The sequence below is a fragment of the Sitodiplosis mosellana genome, unplaced genomic scaffold, assembly GCF_009176505.1.
Source record: "Sitodiplosis mosellana isolate CC-2019 unplaced genomic scaffold, AAFC_SMos_1.0 Smas_scaffold_6062, whole genome shotgun sequence".
NCBI classification, from domain to species: Eukaryota; Metazoa; Arthropoda; class Insecta; order Diptera; family Cecidomyiidae; genus Sitodiplosis; species Sitodiplosis mosellana.
Genome location: NW_022601303.1, coordinates 20,546 through 44,318, shown reverse-complemented (window position 1 = coordinate 44,318; position 23,773 = coordinate 20,546). Strand labels below are relative to the sequence as shown.

The following is a 23,773-nucleotide window of genomic DNA, read 5'->3' as shown; positions in this document are numbered from 1 at the left end:
GTGGGAGGGGGATGTAGATAAACATTAAAATTCCATCAACGCGTCGAACGATCCCATATCTCAACGGTATAATGCAATAAAACAGCACAAAGGGTTTTTATTTCAAATGTTCTATTTTCTTCATTTTTCAGTTCAGAAAATGTTCGTTTTGATCAGTATGGAAAATGGGATTTATATTCAAATTGCCGCCGATGTCGGTTTCGAATGTTGAGATTGATCTTGTAACCTAATAATATACAATTTCCTTCAAACTGGAAAAATCAGTGACAAATTTATGTTCAAACTAAGAAAAATATGTTCACATTTTCATTCAATTCAACATTTTTACCATGACACATCACCCTGTCGAAAAGAAAAACATCCACGCGGGTGGTCATAATTTCAATATTCCCCGCTATTTACAGACTTAACTGTGACGAATTATTACTCGAGACGAGAAAAAGACGAAAGTGTTTTAAAATGTTATGAACTTGAAAAGTAAACAGAAAAAAGGATAAAAGTCTTCGTATTTTTCGTTCTATTCTATTGAAGAGATGCATCTTTCTTTCCTTATTCTATTCGCTTTTTACTTGATGAGAAAAAGCTTCAAATTTCAACTTACAAAGGTGTCAAATTTCTGGCGATCCAATCCATTTAGCAATGAAAAACAAAATAGATAGTTAACGAATGCGAATCCAAGCAATCCACATTTAATTTTCGCAATTTTTGGCTTGCAAAACACATTTTGTGATACATGCCAAATTTGCCTATGGCCACCTCATATCCATCATAAGGACGATCGAAAAGAAATGTGCTAATTGTCGTGATTTTGGTTAGCGTATGAACAGCGATTTAAGTTAATTTTTGATAAATAACCGCGCTGCTTATCATTGGCTAAATAGAATGAAAACATTCACGCTAATTCCGTATTTGTTGGTTAATTTAGCGATTTAAACGTCTTGAGTGAATGGATATATGTATGCGAAAATTCGCGATATTTATTGTTCAGAGAAAATTGATCGTTGAGTGTGTGATTTCGTTGTTTTTTATTGATTTGAAAATATGCGCCGAAGGAGTGATGCGATGCAATTTCCAATCAAACTGAATGATGCGCGCAAAATCGCCCGAAAATCATGTTCGCACTTTTAACGAAGTTATTACATAAATAAGTAATAAAATTGGAAATGCAATATGCTATTTTTGAATCATTTAAATTAAATTTGCATAAAAACGCGCGCGCACACACACACACATACACACAGTCACAGACAGCGAACGGTGGTGCAGAGAGTTGGTGTGACGGCAACGGGGCAACCGATTGTAACGGTCTTAATTTTGCACAATTTGCCATAAAAAATGGTGAGCGCGCGCGCACGGAAGGAGCGAGCGAGCGAGCTGAGTCGAGCCGAGCAGCCAGCGCATGTGCAACGAACAAAACCAACAAACAAGACGATATGGTGTGTATGATTTACTTGCAGCTAGTAATTATCATGGTCGCACCGTCTATAGTTTTAATAAGTATTTATGATCAGTTTAACGGCATTTTTCAGAATCACACACACCAGCATGCAATATTTTTAGATTTATGATCTTCAAGAAAAGCAATTCTTCTCTACGGTTTTCCGTTGTGTTCGTGTTGCCTTTTTTTTCTTTGTCGCTCATTCTCTTCCTTGTCTTTTATTACCGGGCCCGCGCTAGTCGATTGCATTCGGATATGATGATTCCATCGATTTTCATCATCGTATTTCAATCATTCGCAAATGCCGTTCATTTCAATACCACCGCGATTTCGAATCGATGACGGCCACAATTTTCTTCTGCTGTAAAATAGCGTGGAACGCACAGCAAGCGCACAGTGTAGAACACAGCACACCATGCAAACTACCATCGAATTGAGCACGATCGAAGGATACACGGGGATGAATGCGATGAAGAAAAATGATAAATGATTTTAAGCGACGTTTCATGTCGTTCGCATTCACAGACCACGGGATTTTTCTCTTTCTCTCGTCTCTGCCGTTGCATCGAGACGAATCGACATGAAAGCTGTGGAAAAAAAGCTGCGAAAAATCTACGGCGACGACATAATCATGACTCTTAATTGACTCTAATGTAGGCACTTCCCTCGCCTATCACTTCCTCTCGCTCATCTCGACTAATCAGCATCAGCTGCTCGTAAACGATACATGCACAACTGCTGCGCCTATGACCTTCGAAATATAATATGAACCACACGAAATTCAATGTTTGACTTACATGCATTTCGAATTCGAAATAGAATTTTTGGATTCGAGCAAAACAAATTGAACTCTCCAATGTCTCGAACATTGGAAATTCTCGAATTAAGAGATTTCACCGTCGAATTTTGGATTGAGGACGATTTGTGTAGAAACTTGTCGATGAACAAAAATCGACAAAAATTGATAAGGTTACTCGTTTCCTATAAAATTAGATTTTCTTGGCAAAAAATGGCCGAAGTTGACCAGAGTTCATCTTTTCACTTATTTTCAAGTTTTCAATATCTCCAAAACGGATGTGCGAATTTAGTGCATTGACTGGATTAAATGTTAAACTTTAGCAATTGATGTCGTATAAATACTTACTTTTTTGCCAGAAAATACTTACCTATTGTCGACGGTACAATTTAACGCTTCATCGACCATCTTTGAAGTCTTTCGGCTCATTTGCTCTCTCAAAAATTCACTACTTTGTTTTGTTCAAGTGTGAGTTCGTTCAGTGAGTAGTAAAAGTGCTTCCGAATTTGGAACTACTTGAAAAGTTTCTTTCAATTTTACCGTGCATTTTCCGTCTCAAGCGATGAGAAGATACCCAATTAAAGTGCAACCGAAACGGCAGCGAGTCAAGAGTAAGTTATTAGCTGCCGATATGATATTTTGTAACAAAATGAGTGAAGAAATTCGTCACAAACCGAGTGAAGAGCGAGTGAGTGAGCGAGAGAGAGGGATAGGCATATTGGTAAGGTTCATAAAATTTAATTTCGATGTGCTTATGAAGAATCGAGAGATCGATGTGAAGAACAAGAGGACACAAAAGAAATTGGCCGAGAAAGATGCGTTGTAGCTATGGTTTGATTAGGTTTTCGTTTTTCGTCGAACCGAGCAGCAGTGTCAGTCGAGCGTTGTTTCGGTTTCAAATTACCGACGCATACACAAACACACACACAGAGAGAGAGAGCCAAAAGAGTGTTCTGAGTCAAATGGCATAGTCGAATCAAGCGAGATCCAGCCAAAAATGCCACTGACAACCACAAATCACTGCCAGAACGAAAGGGAAAACTATAGAAGGAAGAAGATGGAAGCGAGAGTGTAAGAGAGAAAAGGAGAGAAGGAGAGAGAAAGAGTGGGTGGGATAGAGAGATAGAGAAAGAAAGTCGAAGAGATAAATAAAAACAGGGATGGAAAAAGGAAGATTGAACTTGGAACTAATTTGCTCTTGTCCAATGAAGAAAATGAGGTCAAAATGAAAATAAAAATCAAAATATTGTGTGTGTCATTCGAAAATGATATGAAAACCAATTAATCATGAGCACTGTATCCAATGGAGAGGAAAAACAATGAGATCAAATCAAATGCTCTATATCCCAATTGTTTAGCGGAAATATGATTGAAAATGGTCCAATTTTCACCATTTCAAATAGAAATAGACTATTTCCAATACTCCCACTGATCATTTTCAACGATTAGATGGATCCAATGTTTATCCACACTGTGTATTTACAATTTTATTACTCGAATCCAGTTGGGATTTTCCTTTGCACAAAAAAAAGTTGTCTCAGTCTTTCTGTAATTAAAAAAAAGCCGTGGTACAAATGGTTGTCAGGTTAGTAAGATCGAAGTATTTGTATTGGTGTTTCGTTTGCCTTTGAGGATTCCAGTGACGACACCATCACATACACACAAGCCATGGCATCGCGATCGTGTCTTTTTTGTACAAATTCGTCGGGATTGAATGAAAAATCGTGTGTGTCGTCTGGAGTTGCACTGAAAAAGGAGGTAAAATGAAATGAAAATGATGCACACCAAAAACAAAGAATGAAAAACGCACGCACACACGCACGCACCAGGCGAACGACGACAAAGATGCAGAATAACAAGGAAGAGAGACGCAAAACCGAAGGCAAAAAAAAACAACATGGAAAAATAAGAAAAGGAAGATGCGAAAACCGTTATTGTTTTTATGAATAAAGGAAAAGGCGAGAGAGAAGAGAGAGAGATATTTTTAAAAATACCGAACGACCGAAATGCTTCGAAATACTATACAAATGGAGAGAGAGAAAAACGTAAAAAAGAGCATTCGGCGACAAGCCGATGCAAAAGGCACAGAAACCATAAAGCACACACAGTAGCGAAGTAAGAAGAGAGAGAGAGAGAGAGAGAGGAAAAAAGAAAACGAAACAGATTTCCTCACAGAGAGTATTCGGCTGAGCGGCATGATGATCGTGTATATATATTTCCATATAGTCAATTGATGAGTGAAGTGAACATAGACTCAGTCGAAGATCGCATCGTCATACACAACAATAACATATTCGGCATGTTATGCATCCGTATTTGCTCGACTAGCTGCTCAGTATTTTCGTGGATCTGATCGAGAGTGAAGCTCGTCCGTCGCAGCCTCCTGCGAAATGCTAATTTGTGCGTAGTTTTTATTTTTCATTCATCTCATCCAATTCTAAATCTATGAACTGGCCCACAATTCATTGGCCCAATCTTCCTTTCTGTTGTACACCAATCGGCCTATCTTCCTTGACAAAAAGTTATTCTTCGAAGAGAATTAAGTTTTTCGTTCGTGCGATTTTATTTCATGTGATCTGTGTGATACCAAATATCCTTCCGGGTAAAATACATTTTGACTAACTTGATACAGTGAAAAACAGCGAGATTCATCAGAGTGAAAAGAGTTTTAAGAAGAAAATTGTTGCTTGTGGAAGTGAAACAAAGAAAAAAACGGAAAGTGCAGTGAAATTGAAAGAAAACAAATTCATTATGTCAACCACAACAATAGCTCGAGCCTGTTCACCAAAATTGATTTTGGATATAAGTAATCACAATATTGCCGCGAACGGCGTAAATATTCTAGGTAAATACGATTTATTACTTCCTGTTGACTTGATTCAAGTCGGTTTTGAGAAATGCGCATTGCGAACGTTTCAAAGTTTGAAATTCAAATCAAGAATGTTTAGCAACAATTGTCATGGGTCAAAAGAATTTACCGACGCATAAAAGGACTCTTTTAACGAAATAACAACGCAATGAATTAAAGAAGTACCAAAGCTTACACTTTTGATCACTTTAAAAGGGGGAATCTGTATTTAGACACCCATTTGTATTGGTTTCAGTCTGTAGCAGCTTTCGCATAGTTTTTTGTTTTTCTAAGAAACTTTCCCATGTCTGGCATTTCAACACTCTTTCAGATTTGCCCGATCTGAATTTTTCTTCTATGACTCATTTTTTATTAATAAAAGGACAACGCATGGAACTTCATGAAAAAAAAAAATAATAATGAGAAAGGCAAGTTTTTATAAACACATTCTTGTCGCTTTGTCACACGAGCATTGCTGAATAAACCCTATATTTGTACAATTTGATTGAACCATTGCATTTCTTGTTTACTCAGAAACTCATTTTCATTTTGTTGAAAAACTGATTATTCATTGCCCTCGTGCAAATGTTTCGAATATGTCTAGATTTTAGTCAGTTGATCATTTTTCTCCGTACAATTCATGACTAAGGGACATTTTGACTATATTTGTACGTACATTTTCATTCATTAGACACTCATAGTTGATAAATTCGGATGACCTAACCGGCCAATTTGGCTGAATTTGTTCAAAGTTGATTGAAATTTATTTAAACTCCAATCACAGTACGTACAAAAGTCCAATCAAAATGTTCCAAAATTTATAAAATATTTAATTTTTGCACAAGAGTATCGATGATTTAATTCATTAGTCCTAGTATATATGAATGCATGAGCACAACAGAGCAACTTGGATTCGATATATTTTGAAGTGGAAAACATATAAAACACACTTTTATATGGAGATTTTCCACTTCAAAATATTTCGAACCTGCTCTTTTGCGATCACACATTCATATCTCCGGTTAACAAATCAATTAAGTACTTGTAAAATAACGACTGATTGCCCAAAAGATCGTATATAAAAGAGTGTTATAATTTGACAGATTTAAATTGATTTCTTCCTCACTCCGTGTAATCTTTCATTTTGAAAAAAATTAACTTTCGTCCAGAGTTCCAGAACATGGGAATATCCATCAATTTTTCTTGTGTTAATGACTCTTGGAAGCAATATTGTAGTTGAAATGATTACTTTTTATTCAAATCTGTCAATATTTTGGAGAAAACTTCGATTTTCCAATCACGCTTCCTTCATATGAGTATCCAAATTTATGAATTTTCAAATTTTACAACATTTCCGTCAATTACCATTCAATTTATTAATTAGTTCATTGCTTAGATTTTAAGTTAATGTGAATTTGTGCAAACAATAGTTTGAGGCTTTTTAAAACAATTTATTCGTCATAAAAATTTGATTCAAACCCCAAAAAACGGACATTTTTAGAGAGATTTTCATAGGAAAATTTGAAATAACTTTCCCCTTTTGCGTTAACACATCCAAATGTCCCTCTTTCATGATCAATCATCGCCTTCAAAAATGAATGGGAAAAGTATATCATTTTCGATGAATTTATTGATGAAAACAGAATTAACAAAGAATGATTAAATCAGCAAAAAGAGATATAATCGCAAATTAATTTGAAGCCACTTCGACATTTTCCACGAGTTCATATTACAAATCACCATTCGCCTTGATAGCACATGGAAGTGATCAATGATATCATTTATATGATCAAGTTATCAATCGATAGTGCCGTCAATAGACGATGGACGCATTAATGAAAAACAGTTTAAATTTACGTTTTTTACTAATTTGCATTTTTCTTACAATAGTAGTATATCGAAGTTGTCGAATATCTGTATGCATTCCGATTCAATTTTACCGATTACCGCCGCATGAGTAAAATTGATAAAATGAGACTTGACAAACAGTTCTGAATTCATTTGAAGGATTTGATCATTTTGAAAAAAAAAAACTTATTTTTATTTTTTACAAATAATGCTTTGATTCACCGACACTCCCGATGATAGATACTTGGAATAAAATCTAAAATGATTCCCAATTTTGGTGCAGTCTTCCTATTAGTTTGAGATAGGGCTTTATCCAAATTGAAAAAATTATGACGCAATCGCCATAATAATCATACCATGTTCGTTGGATTGGGTTTGTTGCGTTATTTGGACTTGGTTAATTGAAACATTGGCACTATGTTGGGAACAGTATCATTTGTACCGAGAGTATCACACCACAAATGATTTGGTTAAACACAGAACAATAAAAAAATAACTCTTATTGCCGAAATCAAACGTAGATACTTTTACAAATGGAATAGACAATGTATGATCATATTTCTCCCAATCTTCCATTTAATTTGGGCCCAAATCAAATTGTTGTTAACGAGAAAAGGATTCAAATGTGAAAATGAATATTTTTAATCTATGAAAGTTCCATTTTTAATAAAAATGTAGCTTTTCCGTGCAATCGATTGAACTCCTGCTTGACACAACACGAGGATTGTAATTGATGAAACTAAATTCGAAGCATGCGCTGTCTAGTTTCGATTTGAATTGATAAACTGCATGAATTTAGCCATTTACAAAATGAAATTCGCTCAAGAGTTGTCTTAAATTATACTTCGAAATCTCAATAGCCATAACAAGGTTCGGTTGTCGATTATTTTCGTAGGACATGTTCATGCCTTCATTATTTAATGCAATAATTTTGTATTATATTCGTCCTTATTTTACAAAACCAAATTCTAAATAAAAAAAAAAAACGATTTCTTTCCGCCAATAAACCGTTCTAATTCCAATTTCAATTTCATTCCACAGGTCACAGTGAAATAGCCAATCATTCGTTTCATGCGCACAATCTGTATCAAAGTCATGGAAATCTGCAAGCGATCAATCACCATCATCATCACCACCACCATCAACAGGCATTGCCGCATCAATCGGCCCTATTGCAACAGTCTCATTTTGCCAAAGAGCATCTCTTGTTAAAATTGAATGCGCCCAACTATACGAATGGTTTGAGTGACTTTGGTGCGTTGCAAACGATAAAAGTGGAGCAGCCGGACTACGATGTGAATTATCGATCGCCAGCATCAAGCTGTGGCCGAAGTGTGGTAACACCAACCGATTCCCAATCGGACGAAACGCAATCGATAATCGCCGCGCCCATTCCAAATGGATTGTGTAACTTTGATTCGCAGTTGTCGATTCATCCATCGCGAACTCTAATCGAGGTGTCAACGGTATCGAAGCCAAAAGCCAAAGAGTATGATATTTACTATATGTCCGAATCTCCGGCCGAATTGGCCGCTCTCAATGGGAACAACAACACCATAATGTATACATCAGCCACAGATGATTATTCCATGGGCGTAGCTCAAACCAATCAAAATCTGTATTACAGCACTGTCAACACCAATGGACATCATGATCATCATCAACACCACCACCAGCACCACCACCAGCAGCAGCAACAGCAGCAGCAGCAACAACAACATCAAATCGCAATGACAACGATTTCACATCATTTGTCGCCGAATTGTAACACTCAAATGGACATGCATTTACATAGCAATCGCACAAATTCCAGTACAAATCCATTTTCCGAGCTAAATGTTATGCCGCAAACCGGTCAAATCAATCTATTGAATAACAATAACAACAATCTCGAGGTGAACAATCAATTTGATGGCAAAACCAAGAGCGGTAACACGAAAAAACGGAAAAATAACCGATCCAAATTGAAACACGTTGACAATCAAATGCCAACGGCAAAAATTCCCAAAGAAAATGAATCATTCGTACAAAGCACACCGATCAACAACAACAACAACAATGCACCGACGACAACAATGATCGCCACCGCCACTGCTGTCGAATCGACGAACAACTCGATTGGGAAAATTCGCAAGTACAAAGTGCGCAACCGTAAGAAGCAAATCAAAGAGACAACATTCGATGATCTTCAGTCACAACGTGTTATGGCCAATGTACGCGAACGGCAACGAACCCAAAGTTTGAATGAGGCATTTGCATCATTGAGAAAAATCATTCCAACACTACCAAGTGATAAGCTCAGCAAAATCCAAACACTTAAATTGGCATCCAGGTAAGAAATTACAAACAATCATGTTAAAAAAAGAGAAGAGAGGTAGAAAAAAAACCCATAAGCCGATGGATTATGGCTTTGACACACGCCAAAACGCTCTCTTCCACCCCACAAAAACCAACAATCATTATGCACTCTCGTTCTCTTTCCTTGATGTTTCCGAACTGTTTTGTATTTTCTTTAGCTCATACATCATTTTATGGCTGCTGGATTTTCACGGCTATTTATTTCATGAATATTGATGTTTGCCTTTTTGTTACTACTCTGGTGCCGTGTTTGCCATCGTTTACTGCTCTCGCTGTTGTTGTTGTTCATGGGATTTTTTTTTGTGACAATTTTTAATGGTTGGCGTCTATGTAAATTCTCACTGTAAAATGCCGGTTTTTCCCATAGCCAATCCGATTTTATGAATGAAATTTGCATCGAATGACCGTTTTTTTTTGTCTTTTTGGGACATTTTGAATGGATGTGAATGGTTTTTTTCGGTTCTTGTGTTGTATCTTGTGATGTTTGCTCCTTTTTCGACGAATTTTCAAACCTTAAAGGCTTTTTTCCATCAGAAATGGTAAATTTCAGCTATAAATGGGCTGTTTTGGCCATAAATGGTCGTTTATGCATAAAGGAATGCTCTTGCTGCAGTTGCAATGAAGCGTACGGTATGAATTGCTCCATTGAATGAGACTGAGTTGAATTTTCGGTTGAAATATGTGCCTTTTTTAGCTTGGAATCGCAATGATTTTGTTTCGCTTAAAATCGACTGTTTTGGGCATGAATCAGTTCCCTCTTGGAAATGAATAAAATTTGCTGATTTGAAGCTCTGTTGAAAATAATCGAAATTTGCTCAGTGCTTTGTTCTCATTTTAATTGAATTCAGAGGTTGAAAAAAAAAAACATAATGGACTTGACACTCTCTGGTTTGTCTCAGATTGAGACTCTCAGTCTTTTTTTTTTTGCTTAACTTGAAGTGATTTGATTTAATTTTTCAAAGTGGTTGTTCTCAATTTTTGGCAGAAGTCAAAGTGTTCTGCCTCATATTTTGACGAATTCTACTTCAATTTTCGGCTCAGTTCAAATTTACTGTCCCACGTGTACCGATAAAATTTGCTACTTTTCTCGAATGAACACGAAAGTAAAGTGTTTCAACGGGCGAAAATGTTGATTTTTTCCTGTAAGTTATGGCCAATAATATCAGACACCCCATTATCAGCCACTTGACATTCGTTTTTTTTTTCTCCCTAGACACACTCAATGGAAATGAAGAAACACTTTTACGCCTTTACTCGAGATTTCAAAAAAAAAATCTCATTTTTAGATACATACAAAAATTTGTACAACAAACCGTTCGAAACACAAAATCTAAAGCGATTTAGTCGATTTGAACAGCGCAACCGAACGAAAAAAAAAACCATCTAAGCACTTAAGCTAATCATAATTCATTCAACACCCTTTCCGCATCTCTACTTTCTCTCCGTTTTTGTGTGAGTGAAATGGAAAAATCCATGGTTGCAGTTTGCACTTTTGTTTCTACATGCGCAACAGTAGCATTTTCGTTAGTATTTTTTTTAAGTGTTTTCCGATGTTGTTGTTGTTTTTTTTCGTTTCTTTCCAAAAAATATGGAGATGTTTCATTTTTTTCTGGTTAAATTATATTTATGATAGTCTCGCGAGACAGACACGACAAGACATTTTTTCTTAAATAGTGAACGTATAACGTAGCATGGCCATAAATAAAATTAGAGTGAAAATGGTGTGTTGTGTCATAAGAATGATCATGAGGCATGATGCAGTCTCAGTATTTCCAACACACTAATTATGATTCATCTGTCGAAGAAGAAAATGTGCGCCTAACACATTATTCACAGCCCACAAATAAACCATTTCTCGTCCAACGAGAAAACCACTTTGACTCTTTTCTTGAGAGAGAACGAGAGAAATAAAATGAGAGAAGAGAGAAAAAAAGAGAGAGAAAGAAGGAGATAGAGAAGGAGGGGAAAAAGAGAAAGAGATATCGTACATAACTTGGCAGAAGAAAAGAGAAATACACCAAAAGGATATATTAGAAAAAGTGTTGAGCATCAACCAGCTTAGAAAGCAGACAGCGATCTTGTCGAATTTATGCGTTTTCGTCTCGCTTTAAAATCCATTTTTTTTCGAGTGTTTCATTTCATTTTCAAGTTGTTGAACGGCCAATGCATCATGGCAAAAGTGTTTTTTCTTCTCTAAACGACGAATTTTTTTCGTGTGACAAATTTTTATTTACTTAAATTGGTTTTTGAGTAATTAAGACAAAATAGAAAGACAAAACAAGCATGAGGAATCACAAATAAGAATTTGCAAAAAGGTATCAAAATGGAAAAAAAAGTCGATAACAAAAGAAGAAAGACATTGAAAGCAATCAAAATGTTAATGTTTGCATGCTCAATGGTTAAATACTGCAAAAATCAATCGAATAGCGCCATACAAACTTTTTATGTACTTTGAATAACAAAGTTGTCAAATGCACTGAAAATGCTCTAAACAAAACACGAAAAATTGTCAAAATCATCAAAAATTACGGCAAGTTAACCAGAAAACTTGGATCGATTACATTTTGGGTCGGTAAAATTTGCCACGATTCAATAAAAATAGTCAGAATTAAGGTAAAACTGGGTCACTTTGATGTATACAATGATCCAATTTGGATTCTAAAACGGTCCTAGAAGATTCCTTTTGGTTAAGTTTGTTAAAAAATAAGTCATAACAATGATTTACATGAAAAATTGAAAAAAAAATGAAACCATAAACAATTGAAAATTCCATCAAAACTAGCGGAATTGAATCGAAATCCGCGGTCTGTGAGATATTCCCAGTACCGATGAAATAATCCCGTGTACAAAATAGCAATACGTGAGTATCAGTTAAAAAATCAGCGAGATCTGGAATGTCAATTGATTTTGCGCAGAGAGTTTCCTTAACTGACACTTGCATCTGAGTGGTTAAATCAGAGTCATTCTTATCGAAAATTCGATCGGTCGAACGTAAACGTTTGAATTGTGCATTGTGTGTGCATTTTTTTTTTCTCATTTGTGTTCCATGCTCGCAATGAATTCGCCTATTTGTAGGCGCTGCTGCATTTAACCCAATTAAATAATTTAATGAATGATTTCAATTTCAATTAGAGTTTGCAATGGGATTGGTGTGCGTGTACATAGCTCGTGATATTGCACTCGAGACACTGGCCAAGACATGTTCTTGACGGGTATTTCTGTGTTGGAAGCGCTTATGCACACAGACAACCGCACGAAGAAAAAAAATAAACAGGAATAAAACAAACCGAAATGAAATATATAAAAAGCGCAGTGCACAATCAGAAATGAAACGAAATTAAATGCTCAAATGGTTGTGAATAATGGGCGCCTTTCATTTTTCGGGTGGAATAAAATGCCAAAGAATTTGCGTTCGCTACACAAACGCTTGCTGTGGCGAATACATCAAGAGCCATTTTGATTGTTGTACGGACCAAGATCGCGCAGATTGACGGCCAATGAATGCAAATCTAGTTGCCGCAAACGCGTCGCGACAGAATTTCATTCAGACATTAGAGAAGAGAAACGATAAAAAAATGCGCTTAAATACATTGTTAGACGATATGCATCCGAAATGAATGGCTTTGTTTGAACGGAGATTTTTTTTTTCAGTTGTTGTTGCCTTTTTCCGCCAATTTTCCATGAACCGGAACCGCGTCTCTTTTACTGGATTGTATGTCGATTTTTCTTCTTTTTTTCTCTCTCTCTCTTTACTCCACTCTCTCCTTCTCTATCTGTCTCTCTCTCTCTCCCTCCCTCTCTCTCTCCCTCCCTCTCTCTCTCTCTCTGTGTGCGTGCGTGTGTGTCTCGCTCTTTTGAAGTGTCACTCAGTGTGATGGCGAATACTGAGAACTCATTCCATTTTATGGCCAGTTCGTAGGTTTTCTTTGCTTTGTCGTTAATTTTAACGTTTATGGAACGACGCGCGAGCGAGCACCGTTTCCACGTCAAAAATGAAGATGCGCACGATTGCTTGCAATTTTTTTTTCACTGAATTGAATTAGAAACACATCAAAGAGATCAAAAAGGATGCACAGTATAATCTCTGCTATTCGCCTCGTTGACGTATTCAACAAACAAACGAAAATTAATCATTGTCTTTGTTCTTTTTTTCCTTTCATTTTGTTTTCAGTTACATTGATTTCCTGTATGAAGTGATATCTACCAACGAAATAACATTTTTAAAGTCCATGGAAAATGAATCGACGGCATGGCCATCGCAAGAGGAATTGAGCCGATGTTTCAGCGTTTGGCGCATGGAAGGCGAATTAAATACCACGAAAACATAAATCAATTCGCAACTTTTGCACAATAACGGTAACGAATTATCTCTTTTAGAACATTTCCCAAGAGGTAATATCGAAAATAAAGCGAATATTTCTCAAAAAAAAAAAACCACGAGCTCAATTACACAGTATTAAACGAAACGATGGAAGAAGGAAAAAAAAAAGAATATTTAGAAGGCATTAAGCGGATGACAATATGTGAATAAATCCAGATCCATATTTGAATCATTTAAATGTAGTTATTGTTGTTGTTGCTGTTGAGGAAGCTAGAATTCAAGTGCGCGTTTAAATTTTCATTCTAGATTAAGAGCATAATTTAGATTGAAAATAATGTGAATTATATGGAGTTTCGATGGGTTGCGATGCGTTGCAAAGCGAATGATTTATCTCTCCTCACACACACACTCTAACTTCCACTGGTTGGATCAGATTAAGCGATCTCTCTATCTCTCTCTCTCTATCGAAAATTGCGCGCGCATTCAAACACATCATCATTCCGTCTCTCAATCGCACTCACTCTCCCGCCTCGATAGAATCACCAACACAAAACAAACAACACACAAATTATTTCGTTTCGACTGTCTTTTTCTTTTTGCTCCGAACGAAAAAAAAAAAGAGAGAAGAAAACACTAATTCGTTTAATCATTACAATGATATACGGTTTGAAATGAACACAACCGCAACTATGATTCCACAATTTTTAGAATTATTTTAGCTTGTACAACATATATTGAATAGAGAGTATGGAAAATGTATGCTTTATTTTTGTATATAAATTAAATGAAATTGAAAGAATGACAGAAACAACGATTTGTTTTTTTTTCTCATCTCCATTCTTCAGCGGTCTTCTGCGGCCGTTTTTCTCTTTCTTCGTTTGGTCTTTAGCAAGAGTTGGTCTTTTTCTTTCTCTTTTCCTTCCTTTTATTTATTTTTTCTCTGTTTTCCTCTCGCTCTCTCTCTTTTTCTCTTTCTCTCCTTTTCTCTCTTACACTCTCGCTTCCATCTTCCTCCTTCCACAGTTTTCCCTTTCGTTCTGGCAGTGATTTGTGGTTGTCAGTGGCATTTTTGGCTGGATCTCGCTTGATTCGACTATGCCATTTGACTCAGAACACTCTTTTGGCTTTCTCTCTCTCTCTCTGTGTTTGTGTATGCGTCGGTAATTTGAAACCGAAACAACGCTCGACTGACACTGCTGCTCCGTTCGACGAAAAACGAAAACCTAATCAAACCATAGCTACAACGCATCTTTCTCGGCCAATTTCTTTTGTGTCCTCTTGTTCTCCACATCGATCTCTCGATTCTTCATAAGCACATCGAAATTAAATTTTATGAACCTTACCAATATGACTCTCTCCCTCCCTCTCGCTCACTCACTCGATCTTCATTCGGTTTGTGACGAATTTCTCCTCTCATTTTGTTACAAAATATCATATCGGCAGCTAATAACTTACTCTTGACTCGCTGCTGATTCGGTTGCGCTTTAATTGGGTATCTTCTCATCGCTTGAGACGGAAAATGCACGGTAAAATTGAAAGAAACTTTTCAAGTAGTTCCAAATTCGGAAGCACTTTTACTACTCACTGAACGAACTCACACTTGAACAAAACGAAGTAGTGGATTTTTGAGAGAGCATAGGAGCGGATAGACTTCGAAGATGGTCGATGAAGCGGTAAATTGTACCGTCGACAATAGGTAAGTACTTTCTGCCAAAAAAGTAAGTATTTTTACGTTATCAATATTGCTAAATGATCAGAAACAGATTGTTTTTGTGGGATAAATGTTCGCAGTTCATTGAGTCAATGCACCAAATTCGCTTATTCATACTGGAATTGCAGGAAGAAATGGCGATGGTGGATTTGAATTGAATATAAAAATATTATGATTTTAATATTTAAAAATATTCCCGACAAAGGCTCAAGTGAAGAGCTGTGCTTATGGTGTGAGAACTCTCAAATCGATCAAAACCATCATTTTGAAAAGAAATTCGATTCAACAGCAAACTTTCTTGGTAGGAAATTGAATTCAGTAGAATTTTATATTTGACGAGTCGACGATGACCGAATAGGCAAAAGTTGAATTTCGTGTTTTTATAAGGAAGTCCTAGCCCTACAAGAATTTTGCGATACATTGAGGTTTACGTCGACATGTCGCCGTAAAGCAAAACCTTCCCGCGACATTCCGCATTGCGATAGGTTTTTCAATGTACGGATTTACGCAAAATCATAACGCCGACATATCTGCGACGTATCGCATTGCGTAAACCTGTAAATTCGAATTGTATCCAACTTCATTACATTGAAAAAATAATTCCAAATGGTTTTATTTAAACTTTTCATGTTGCTCATCGTTGCTAATAAGAAATAAAAACTTATTCAAAATAATTATTAAGTAGAATAATCAGCCATTGCAGCCTTTAAAAATACAACATGCTGAATTCGAATGAAGTTGATCGCAGTTCATGCATTTTGTGACAACTATTGCGGAAGGTTGGCGATACGTTTGCGTAAACTTGTCGCAAAATTCTTGTAGGGTAGGTGACAATAACAGGAGGCAGGCAGGTGATCCTTTTAAAATGAATGAAAAAAGAAAATTAAAAAAAAAATCCAAATCGACTTCCGTTTCATTTTTAATTCAGCGCGGAAAATGTGATGAAAACTCAATATTGAAATTGACATGTAATTGAGACCTTGAAACGCTTTTAATTTCAATAGTTCTGATATTTTACCGTTTTTCCCATTTTCGACTGCAAAATACTTTAAAACACTAGTACGAATTCGCTGATTCGTTCATCACAACAAAATCAACACCATTGCTGCCTCAGAAACTGGGCGGTCGCCACGGATCGAAATGAATAAGTGCGGTGGCTTTACGAAGCAGCCAGCTGATCTAATCCCTTTTGTCATATGCGCACTCAAACATCATTTGAAATCGCGTTGTATTTTTAAATACGACAGTCTGAAATTAGGTTTTCTCATGTCTATTTTCGATCGCATTCGAATGTTGAATTGTGGTTCAAGTGCAACGAATTTGAAAATAGTATCGTTTTTTTCGCATTTCAATATCTCGTTCAGCCACGTTTTTTTTTCTTTCTCCTTCCTTCGTTTATTTGTCTGCATTGCTACACTGCACATCTGCCTCCTGCTGCACATTTTGCAACTTGAAATGATTAAAGTCTCTCGCTCTCTCTCTCTTTCAGAGGCAAATGTGTCGCTAGCATAAATTACAAGCCGAAGCAAAAAAAAAAACAAACGCGCACGATCGTAAATGGATTTTGTTGACTGAAAATAAAAACGGAATTAACGCAGCGACTTCGTTTGTGTCATGATGTTTGTGCTCTCGCTCCCGGTGCATGTAATGGTTATGTGGTCCGTATCATTTAAAAGCGAAAAAAGGAAATATCATTAAACGCGCACAGTGCATATTGTCTGAATTATGGTGACGAATTTTATATACTTCCCTGTCTTTGGCCTCTTCTTCGTTGCGACAAACTTCACATACACGTGAAAACTGCATGCAGTCGAATGATGTTCAACTCAAAAATTCACAATTTTGACGGATTTTTATGCTCAGAACATTACAGTTTGTCATCGCAATATCATGACTGGTTTTAAAAGAGATTTTTTATGACTTTTTTTAAACAGATTTTTCATTTTTTCAATAAAAACTCCTGATTGTTCTACCAATACTTGTGTTTTTACATAAAACCACTCCATTTGTTGAACAAAGTTGTCTGATTTCTGGAGAAAAATTGCCGAATTCTTGCAAAGCTATGAATTTTTTTTGATTAAAACCAACACATTTTCTTCCAAAGAGGATTCCAGCTCTTTTGGCATACATTCCTTAGAACATTCCTCTGACATCGATCAGGCTTTTCAATTGGATCGGATGAAGAACACTTGACTCTTATGCTAGAAATGCTAATAGTTAAAAGAAAATTACAGTTACAGAAGGAACTAGGGTTGAAATCAACAGAAAAATCGAAAACAAATTATTGAAATAGAAAAAATGAAAGAAAATCAAAAGAAGCTAGAATAAAAAGAGAGAAGAAAAGGATAAGAATTTCGCAAAGAAATAGTTGAAAAGAAAAGCAACGAATCTGTTGAAAAAAATTCAAGTAGAATCAGTGAGCAATTGGAATAAATGACTCAATTCGTTTGAGCATTGCTTTAAATTTGATATTTCCATTCAAAATTGAACCACTTCTCTCTTTCTCTCTCTCTCGCTCTCGCTCAATGTTTTAATTGTGTAAATGCCTTCGCCTGCTCAAAAGGTCGACTTGCGCTGAAAATGTTGTATAAAATGTGCAAAAATGTGAATTTGGCTTGGGATACCGATCGAAGCACACATGGTAAACGTTTTGCTTGCGAATCATTTTACCGAATCGAATCGAGAACAAACAGCACCGTACCAAACAGCAAACAGGGTGGTGACAGATACACAACTAATGAATGCACAGTTCAGTACAAAATCATTATTTGCCAGCGTTGGTGTGTGCGACCGCCCGTTTTCGCTTCGACAGCGCAGCGCAGCACAAGCAACTAGAACAGAGGAAAAAAAAAGAGCCCGAACGGAAACTGTAAACCATATAAAAAATTGTTTATTTAGTGCGCGGAACAAAATCAAAAATCGAATTGCATCGATATGTGTTTAGTTGGTATAGAATGTGTCGAGCAAAGCAATTATGTCGATTGCAGTGTGTTCGATATGATCATAAATGAGTTGGTTCACGAAAATTCGCTCAAAGAACATTGTTATTCGAAATGAACACAAGAACGAGGCGAACTTCTGCCAGCTCAAGAAGAAGCTCTTTCTGCAATTTTTGTGTCAATGAAGACTGAAGAGAAAAAGGAATCGTTTTTGGTTTGTTCGTCAATTGAAAATTTCAATTGGTTGGATCTAAGCAGCTGGTCGCTGTCATCGGCTAACAAAATTTAATGGCATGCATTTAATGTCATGTTTTCGGTGTAGTTTAATGGCATGGCAAAAATCTATAATGTTTGTCGCTCTTAATAAACAAAATAAAATGAGATAATTTCGTGTGATCGTCATCGTCTTTCATTGTTTCTCTCTTTTTCGTTCTCTCTGCCTATCATAAAATGTTCCTTTTCTTCTTTTTTTTTTTGCAAAAATAGGCGGACCGAAACAACAACACTCAGAGCACATTGTATCTCTTATTCACACACAAGCATTTTGATGTGTTAAATCTTGAATCGTGTCTCACTCTCTGTGTGTGTATGCATACGTGAGTTATGGATACAGAAGAGAAAACGACACAAGCAATAAATAATGTCGAAATGGCAGAATGTGCGTCCAATTATCTGTTTCGAAATTTCAATGAATGTACTCGCAACATACTCACTCACTCACAGTAAACACAAACATTTTATGATATAAGAGATCACAGAAGACATGTGACGTCGGGGGTGTGTTGCGAGTCTCTCTGTCGATCAACAACAGCTAAACAGCTACATGCACATACACACATATACAGTTCAACAGTATTGGCTCGTACTAGAAATACAGTCTCTTGCGACGAGTACTTGTAGATAGCTATACTGACACTGGATACATGCCATATCGGTTCATGATCGGGGTTTAAAACTTTACATTTTTTTAATTCCAAAACCGATTCTGTTTTTATGCTTGATTTTCATCTGTGACTGACTACAAATTTGAATTAAAATCTAATTACCATGTAATGAATTCTACAATTTTTTGAAACCATTCTCCATTCGAAAAAACATTTGATTCATGGAAAATTCGTTTTTTGACCAAGATTTGAGTATTCCCATTTAGGAGCGGTTTTTCGATAGCCGATTACTCAAAAAAATTGTTCCTACATTAAAAAAAAAAGTAAATACACTGCATTAAACTACATAAAATCTATAATTGAAATCGCCCTACCCGGAGACATTTCGGCAAATTTGCCAAGATTTGAATATTCACCTACCAAAACGAAACTTGAAAATTTTCATTTCCATACGTTATGATGTAGTGTATTGGTTAGTGTGGTAGCATTGAATTTAATATAAAAGTTTAACTGATTTTTTAATTTTTGGTGACCTTAACTTTATTGTACTGTGTATGCTATCTATCTAATCCATACATTGTAATGTAGTACATTTCATGTAACACCTCAGTTATATTCAATAACAAACTAAACCTAAATGCATCCTCTTCGTAGACTCTACGCTTACAAACTTTCTTGTAGTTAACAGATTTTTGTGCCATTCTCGGAATTGGTTGAAGCTATCGGAATGATAAATACCTTAATTTGTAGGTAATTGTAATTGCTTTCGATCTCGCCTGGCCGATTTGTGATATTTGATCCACACAGAAGAATATCCGTAGGAATGTACATGATGATATCAATCATAATTGGATTTATATGACAAATCGTGTAAAACGTTAAAATATCATGTAACACATTTATGAATGCGGTGTGTGCTGTGCATTTGGCTGATATGGGAAAATTTCGACGCGGATTTAAGGCACAATGGGTTATTGTTTTCGTGAGCACTATGTGAAGTTTACTGGTTACCAATCGGAAAGTTGTCGATGATTCTTGAAACGCCGCAATATATGCAACCGCTATGATGACTATAACTAACGGCTTATACACAAGTCGATTTTAAGCTTCTTCTTACTCACAAATACTCGAAATAATACCGAATGAGGAAAAATTGAGTAAAACGATTGTTCGTTGTGGAAATAAACTCATGAGGACGACATCCAGAATTTTGCGTTCAGCGCCGGTATAGTTCGTAGTGGAAAAAAAAGTAAAGCTTGCTTGTCACCAATATTGATGTTCACGGACATCAAATTGTTTATGCGTTATTTCGCCCACTTAAAATATAAAGTTCTTCAATTTCTAGCAAATTTCACATATTAATTCATAAACACATCTAGTAAACACACCTTTTTTTAATATAAAAAGCAAAAGCAAGATGATTTTTTCGTTGATGGTTGTTCGATCCTGGATCACTTGCGATTCATCGATGATTTGCAACGCATCTATTTTTTAAATCGAAAGTCCAACTGAATACGATGTTTTGTATTGATTAAATAATTCTATTTTGATCACAAAATATTTTTTTATTATTTTGTTGAGATGGCAATTGAATTGTTCCACTTCACTGAAATGACAGTTGACTTCACACAAATTGCATTCAACTGTGTTTGAAATGTCAAACTGCCGATACGATTTTAATATATAAATAAAAATCGATCCGGATATTTTTTTAACATTGAAATGACTTTGACTTTGACTTCGTATACCGTGAAGTTTAAAAACATTTCCATATTCAAACAGTTAAGTCAAATAAACACCACACAAACACCACACAACACTTCAAAAGTGGAAAAAAAAATTTCTCGTCATTTTCTCCATTCTGACACCAAAATAAGTGACATCATGTGACGTCATTGGTGCTGGGGTGAAGATTTGAGCTCTATAAATATAAACCAGGCAATAATGGTTCCAAAAGACTCCAATAAAATGCTTAAATTCAACCCATATGTTTTAGTTACACTTCGAGTGCGCCACCCTCGATTCGTATGTTCATCAAACGGTTCGTCAATTCTTATCAATTGATACGTTTACAATAAACTTTCGATAGTTCGAAGCTGGAAAAATGTTGAGTCGAAGATCTTTCACACTGATGCTCATTGGCTTGGTGGTATCCGAGGTGAGTCGACAATTTCAGTCACATTTTTTGTCATCCTGAAAATGTTCGTCCATTTATTTGTAACTTTAATGTTGCTTGGAATTTTTTCACTTGTAAATTTTGGATCGAATTCGGTACCGACGATTTGACGATTAACTTTTCAATTAAAAAAAAAACAGTTGTCTCAATCGAATGAAAGACAGTTGAAAACCATTACAATCTCATCCGTTGTTCCCATTCCAATTAAATCACTTTGTTTTATTTGCACAGTTTTTAACCGTGAATGTGGGTGGAGGGAAAGTAAAATTGCAAGCCAAAGCAATTGACAGTCTCGCAAAGACAAATGGTTTTAAGACTGTACCTCTACGTCCAAGCAAGCCACGTGCGCCAAACAAATATGCCAAACCTTTGATGAATCCGGCTTTTCAAATCGTGAAAGCAGGAACAAAATTTTCGAAGTCTGAATCGAATCTTAATGATGCAACGCCTGTTTCAGTTAAAGATCGAATTGGAAAAATCAATAGTCTCGCAAAGAATAACGGCGGGGCACCTTCCGAGCGAATCCCCATCCTTGAAAACAAAAGTAAGTAATTTCGATAAACTGAGGACATTCTTTTTGATAACATACATTTTCGAAAATTTTCGTTGATATTCCCCCATCAATCTGGAAATGTTAATAAATATTTGTTCTCGATTAGGTATACTTTGTGTAAAGTACCTAGGGAAGAGCAAGACCGATCGAAAGAAAACCGAAGGTATGTTTTGCTGTTAGATCAATTTCTTTTCATTTTAATTTTGGTTGATGGTGAAGTGTCTTACCAAAATCGGAAAATGTTTCGTTTGTTCCAGTCCAATGCTATCCTTGTTGATTATATTGATCATATCAATTAGCTCTTTTCAAGCTACACAGGTGTTTGATTGCCTGACATTTACGATAGATCGTAATGATGTGGAAATATTCTGACTGAGCAGCCAATCGATTATTTTGGGACATGGTCGACTGCCTGAAGTAATGACAGTTAACTGCAATCACAAGTTGACTGCCGTCAAAAATGTCTCAAATTAATCGACTGGCTAAAATTTCATTGCAGTCAACCATTTTTTTCATAGAGAACATCTGCTGAGCTAACTGAAGTCGCTTATTAGTAGATTTTAGTCACAGTCAGTCAGTCATTTGTTTTCCACACGATTATTATCGTATTTTATTTATTTATTTCACCACAGCACAGACTGAATATCGTTATGAATTTCATTTAGAATTTGAATTTTACACAAGTAGTGAGACACTCCCGAATCGCACGGCCCAGCCACCAGCCCTAATGGCTTCGAAGTGGCGTTCCGTGGCCCCTGACCGTGTTCACCACTATTCACTATACATACAATTCTTTGAAAATACTGTTGTCTAAGTTGAACACGTTTCTACTAAATATTTGCCTTGATGCTGAGTCTAAGAACGATTGCCTTACTTTGTTAAAATTTCTACACGGCAATGGCTGATTACGAGCATAGTCCGTGCCATAAGTTTCAATTCTAACTAAATCTCTATTTCTTACATTTCTTTGGTTTCTGTTGTCTAATCGTCTTGTATACACAATTCTTTCTCTAAGTGCTGTGCAAATCAACTTTCCAAGGAGGAGATCATAGCAAATAGGAAATACATGCTTAGAAAATTGAAACTGAAATCATTATCCATTACTCGATCAGTAAACAATGATTAAAAGCGCCGACAAATTAGAAAAGATATCGTTATCAATTGACTCCGTTATTACATTGTTTTGGTTTAACAGCCGATGAGTCATATTTACCAAACAAAAAATAAAATCAAATGAATCACTCAACTAGTTCGTACAGTAATCTGAGATACTATTGCTAATGATTCATTAAATGATTGAGCGTCAAGAGCTATGCCATAATTGTCATCAAACACTTGAATATGATAGATATCGAAGTTTATTTACTTTGATTGAATGCGATCAATTGACAATCCCAAAACAATATTTTCGCTGCGCACTTTTCCTCTTGCAGGGAATCAATCAATCAATCAATCAATTCAAAATTCGTCTAGGACGTGTATGTCAACATGGGGTAAAAAAAAACATTGGCCACGCGTCTCACAGATTGTGTGACACAATCGCTTGTGTGTGATATTGAGGAAGCAATGAATACTCTATCAAATTCACTACATATGTACAGAAGCGAAGCATTTCATACAATGTGTGGAACGTGTGTCCGATGTGCTTGAGTTGATGAGGCTAGATTATCATACAATCATCATTAAAAGTATATAAATAATGGCATTTTCAACCAGGAGTTATCATTTTCCGGTTAGAATTTCAATCGTTAGGTTGTATACCTTACTTTCGTAAAATGTATTTACTACGTGGGCTCGTCCAATTCCTTATATTGTTTCTTTATTTAACGCGACCGGTAAATTCGGAGAGATTTGTTTTTTTTTCATTAAAATTCACTTAAATACAATTCTTCCTCACTCAG

The 23,773-nt window shown here is 36.0% G+C and overlaps 1 protein-coding gene across 1 annotated transcript; it reads left to right on the top strand.

The window, feature by feature from the left end:
- The first annotated feature begins 4,533 nt into the window (after positions 1–4,533).
- LOC129573328 (protein twist-like) lies at positions 4,534–14,408 on the top strand. Its single transcript, XM_055453722.1, has 3 exons — positions 4,534–5,079; positions 7,972–9,262; positions 13,460–14,408. The coding sequence occupies exons 1-3, from the start codon at positions 4,986–4,988 to the stop codon at positions 13,614–13,616; spliced, it is 1,542 nt and encodes a 513-aa protein (XP_055309697.1). The 5' UTR covers positions 4,534–4,985; the 3' UTR covers positions 13,617–14,408.
- Positions 14,409–23,773: the final 9,365 nt, after the last annotated feature.

Coding starts and splice junctions, on each gene's coding strand:
- LOC129573328 (XM_055453722.1), top strand. CDS start 4,986: ATGTCAACCACAACAATAGCTCGAGCCTGTTCACCAAAATTGATTTTG. Junction 5,080..7,971: donor GAACGGCGTAAATATTCTAG/GTAAATACGATT, acceptor TTCATTCCACAG/GTCACAGTGAAATAGCCAAT. Junction 9,263..13,459: donor ACACTTAAATTGGCATCCAG/GTAAGAAATTAC, acceptor TTTTGTTTTCAG/TTACATTGATTTCCTGTATG.